Raw genomic sequence first — 4,898 nt, forward strand, 5'->3', positions numbered from 1 at the left:
ACTCTGGCCTGTATGAGACTATTGATTCTGTGCTGTCAGCCCTGACCTCAGCCTATATTCATTTGCATTTGAGATAAAAAATAAATAAATTCCCTACCCTTGCTATAGAAGGAGGAAGATCAAAGGAGCCGAACCACCATTTGACCTTCCAAAAAGCGATCAAAAGATCAAGCAATTTCCAAAATGGAAGTATAAAATACTCCTGACCCCGCAAAAAAAAAGACACCTTATGTATCCCCATACACTCCCATCATATGATATATTAAATGGGACACTTACAAATTACAGTTTGTCCCACAAATATTAAGCCCTCATACAGAAAAATAACAGGGTTAGAGGGTTTGAAAGATGGGAAGACAGAATCAAAAATCAAAAAATTCTTGCCACGGGAAGGGGTTAAGTATAACTTTGTATAAACAAGCAATATAAAGAGTAGCTACTCATATTATATGAACCCCATCAAAGACAGAAGATTACGGGATAGACAAGACACACAGAGATAAGTTGTACAATATATCACATGATAAGAATTGGACGACTCATTTAACTTTTTGTAGCAAAATTTCTGATGATTTTTTGCAACGTTCTCTTGATTTCTTGGTTCCTCAGGCTGTAGATAATAGGATTAAGTAGAGGAGTCACCACAATGTACAAAAGAGAACTGAACTTATTCAGATTGGAAGATCCCTTATCAAAAGAGTTCAAGGTTATGGCCATCAGAGTCCCGTAATAGGCACACACGGTGGTCAGGTGGGAACTGCACGTGGAAAAGGCCTTACTCCTTCCACTGGTGGTGGAAATTTTCAATATGGCAACAAAAATGCAGACGTAAGTTAGAATGGTGAAAAAGAAAGGAAAGTAGATCATGACAACCGAGACGATGAAGTCAACCAATAATAAGACAGAAGTATCGGATGTGGCCAACTCTACCACTGGAGTAAAATCGCAGAAAAAACTGTCCACGTGGCTTAGACTGCAGAACTCTAGCTGACAAACCAAAATGATTTCACTTGAAATGACGAACACCAAAAACCAGGCCCCTCGAGTCATCACAACGCAAACACGGGGGCTCATAATCGATATGTAATGCATCGGGTTACAAATGGCCAAACAGCGGTCGTAAGACATGACAGCGATGAAGAAACATTGTACAAATCCAAAAATGAAGATAAAGTTCATCTGGGTGATGCAGATACCTACTAACATCTTCATCTCATTCACTAATATGATGTCCAACATGGCTGGCACCACAGTGGTGGTCAGGAGGACATCGGCGGTGGCCAAATGTTTGAGGAAGATAAACATGGGGATCTTCAGATGATCCATGGTGGACACCAAAACAACAATGAGAAGGTTTCCAATCACTATGACAATGTAGACCAGAAGAAAGACTGCGAAGAGTAGAAGTTTTATTTCATGGAGACCTTGAAATCCAAGAAGTAGAAACACAGTGACTTCTGTCTGGTTGACCTCACACATTCTCAGCAAAGGAACGTATCTGGAAAACAAAAGTAATACGGTCACTTGTATAATGCAGCATGGAAGCTTCCCCATCATGACCTAGGCACATCCACTCTCTAGAATAATTTCATCAATCACTTACATCAAGGTGAAGGAACCCCGTAGATGTAAAGTTCCTCTTCTTATCTGTTGCGATGTTGATTCGGGAGATGTTATAATACAAGTCCCCAGTTGCAGTGAGACTTTTATAGAGGTGAGAACACTCCTTGGGGATTAGCGGTGGGGGCGATGAGTTTAGTTCAGAGAATGTATAATTGCAATTAGTAAAAATACAAGTAATTAGAGTTTGCGACCACCTGTGTCTAGTCTATGAGTCAAGTCTTCTAAGGACGTGTTCTCAATGCCGATAAAACATTGAGCCTGGCGTGCAATGTGTCGTGCAGTAAAAGTTTGAATACATGGCAAAGATGGAAGCAAGGAGTCTGGAAGGCAATTGAGAGTCTCCACTTTTCAACATTGCAGACCTGTAGGAACCCTGTACGTTACAGCTCTACTACATTGGTCAGGATTGGTGCAAATACCAGGTGGTTAACCATTCTAATACAGAAGTCAAGAGTTAACACATCATCTGAATAGTTAGACCAAGGGTAAGGGCTCCCTCCGTCACCACATAGATGATCACTGGAGAGAACTGAATTTGACTATTTTCCATTCAATTGTTCTTGTGTTTACAGTGTTGGGCCAAAATAAGTCCTAAGATGTTTATAGAGGACCTTTTATCACCTCCACCAAATCCAGTTTTTACATAATTTAATGGTCGCTCCTCCACTGATTCCAGCACTGTTAGAATTTGTTCTCTATCCCCCTCCATTCCCAAGCCCTCAGTTTTGTTGTCTCATAATAATCAGTTTCTGTACTCTCGGGTGGCCAATGTTAGTCAAGAGCGGGTAAGAGGTATCAGTCTGAACTCTGATATTGTTCCCCTCTAATTGTATCATGGAGACATGCCCCCTTACTTGTTCCTAACAGAGCCCACCCAAATAGGCACCAGAATTAACTGCACTGATTGCTCAGGAATGGTGGGGTCTAGAAAAAAATTCCAACTGTGTATGGATCAGTGGAGCTGTACCAATTACTAGTTGCTAATAACATGAGTTGGTGGAGGTCTCTTTAAGGCAGTCTTTCTCAAAGTGGGCGATAACGCCCCCTTGTGGGCGCTGGAGGCCTATAGGGGGGCAGTAAAGGGCACAGAGAAGATTGGGGGGCGTTGAAGCGGTTTAGGGGGGTGATGGCTAATTTAACCCCTTCCCGACATGCGCCGTAATAATACGGCGCATGTCGGGTCTGTAACTATGGCGACCGCCCGGGAGCCGGGCGGCCGCCATAGCCACCGGGTGTCTACTGCTTTAAGCAGTAGACAACCGGCTCTAATGCCTTCGATCGGTCCCCGGACTGATTGGAGGCATTAACCCCTCCGGCGCCGTGGTCAAAGGCGCCGGAGGCGCCATTTTCCCGGCGGCGCATGGGCGCCGCCATTTTGGCAGGGATCGCCGGCTCCTGGAGCATGCTCCAGGGCTGACGTCCCGTTGCCATGACAGCTGGGAGCCTTGTACAGGCTCCCAGGCTTGTCTACAAATCCTCTCTTTTGCAGGCTGGTCTATGCAGCCTGCAAAAGAAAGGATGCTTTTTTGCAATGCATTGCAATGCATTGCATTAGTGATCAGACCCCCTGGGGTTCAACACCCCTAGGGGGTCTAATAAATGCAAAAAAAAAAATAAAATAAAATAAAATAAAAATAAATAAAAAAAAAAGTTAAAAAAAAATATAAAAAATATATAAAAAGAATTAAAAGTTCAAATCACCCCCTTTCCCTAGAACACATATAAAAGTAGTTAAAAACTGTGAAACATATACATGTTAGGTATCCCCGCGTCCAAAATTGCCCGCTCTACAAATATTTTTCCTGTTCGGTAAACGCCGTAGCGGGAAAAATAGTCGAAAGTGCCAAACCGCCGTTTTTTCACTGTTTTGATTCTGATAAAAATTTGAATAAAAAGTGATAAAAGCAATAACATTTCCCAAAAATGGTAGAACTAAAAAGTACACCAACCCCGCAAAAAAAGACGCCCTATACATCCCCGTACACTTACGTATAAAAAAGTTACGGCCGTCGGAATGTGGCGACTTTTAGAAAAAAAAAAAATTCACACAGTTTTGGAATTTTTTTTAGGGGTCAAAATGTAAATAAAACCATATAAATTTGGTATCCCTGGAACCGTACCGAAACACAGAATATAGGGGACATGTCATTTTGGCTGCACAGTGAACGCCGTAAAACCAAAGCCCGTAAGAAAGTCGCAGAAATGCATTTTTTCTTCAAATCCACCCCATTCTGAATTTTTTTCCTGCTTCCCAGTACATTATATAGAATAATTAATGGTGGCATCATGAAGAAAAATTTGTCCCGCAAAAATTAAGACCTCATATGGCTCTGGGAGCGGAGAAATAAAAAAGTTATGGGGTTTAGAAGGAGGGGAGTCAAAAACGAAAAACGAAAATCAAAAAATGCCATCGGCGGGAAGGGGTTAAAGTGGTGGTATCATAACAATGATTCTATCTATACTGCTTGTTAATGTGGATTTAAGACTTTTCCTAAATACACTGCTTCAGCAAAACTGCTTTGTTTGTCCACCATCTTACTTTATTCACTTCATTCTGGACACTAGCACCTGGCCCCCTGCTCATTGCTGAGGGAGCCACATGACGTAGCTCCCTGCTGTGTGGGGGGAGGGGGGGGGGCTGAGTGTACGGAGCCAGCCTGTGTCTGCACCACACATACACATCACATACACATCACCTAGCTCCCTGCTGTGAGATAGAGGGGGTGTGGGTGTGGAATAAGTGCTGCTTTCTTATATAAAGCAGTCTAAATCCTACTGGGCTAAAGGACCTGGTCTCTCTGTTCACGAGGATAAGGGTGCATTCACACTGAGTAAACGCTAGCTTATTTTGTAGAGTAAAATTACACTTGTAAATTTTGCTATCTCATTGACTTCAATGACATTTTACAGGCGTATTTTTACAGGCGTATTTTTTACAGGCGTATTTTTTACAGGCGTATTTTTACACTTGTAAAAAAATATCATTGAAGTCAATGGGATAGCAAAATTTACAAGTGTAATTTTACTCTACAAAATAAGCTAGCGTTTACTCAGTGTGAATGCACCCTTAAGCTTTATTATATAGAGCAGGCTGCTAGTGGGCAGAGGAGCCAGGTCCTTTAGGAAACTCCGTACAAGGTAAATCCAAGTCTACAGGACCTTTTGATGACATCACAGGCCCTTCAGTCATCCCATAGGATCACGCTATGTGGTGGGCGGAGCTACACACTAATTTGGGGGCGGGGTTAATTGACGCTCGCAAACAGGAAGAAAGA

At 42.4% G+C, this 4,898-nt stretch overlaps 1 protein-coding gene across 1 annotated transcript; it reads right to left on the reverse strand.

Moving 5' to 3' along the window:
• Nucleotides 1-543: 543 nt before the first annotated feature.
• Nucleotides 544-1,479, reverse strand: LOC142204357 (olfactory receptor 1M1-like). Its single transcript, XM_075275671.1, has one exon. The coding sequence runs from the start codon at nucleotides 1,477-1,479 to the stop codon at nucleotides 544-546; it is 936 nt and encodes a 311-aa protein (XP_075131772.1).
• Nucleotides 1,480-4,898: the final 3,419 nt, after the last annotated feature.

This window comes from Leptodactylus fuscus, chromosome 5, assembly GCF_031893055.1.
Source record: "Leptodactylus fuscus isolate aLepFus1 chromosome 5, aLepFus1.hap2, whole genome shotgun sequence".
NCBI lineage: Eukaryota > Metazoa > Chordata > Amphibia > Anura > Leptodactylidae > Leptodactylus > Leptodactylus fuscus.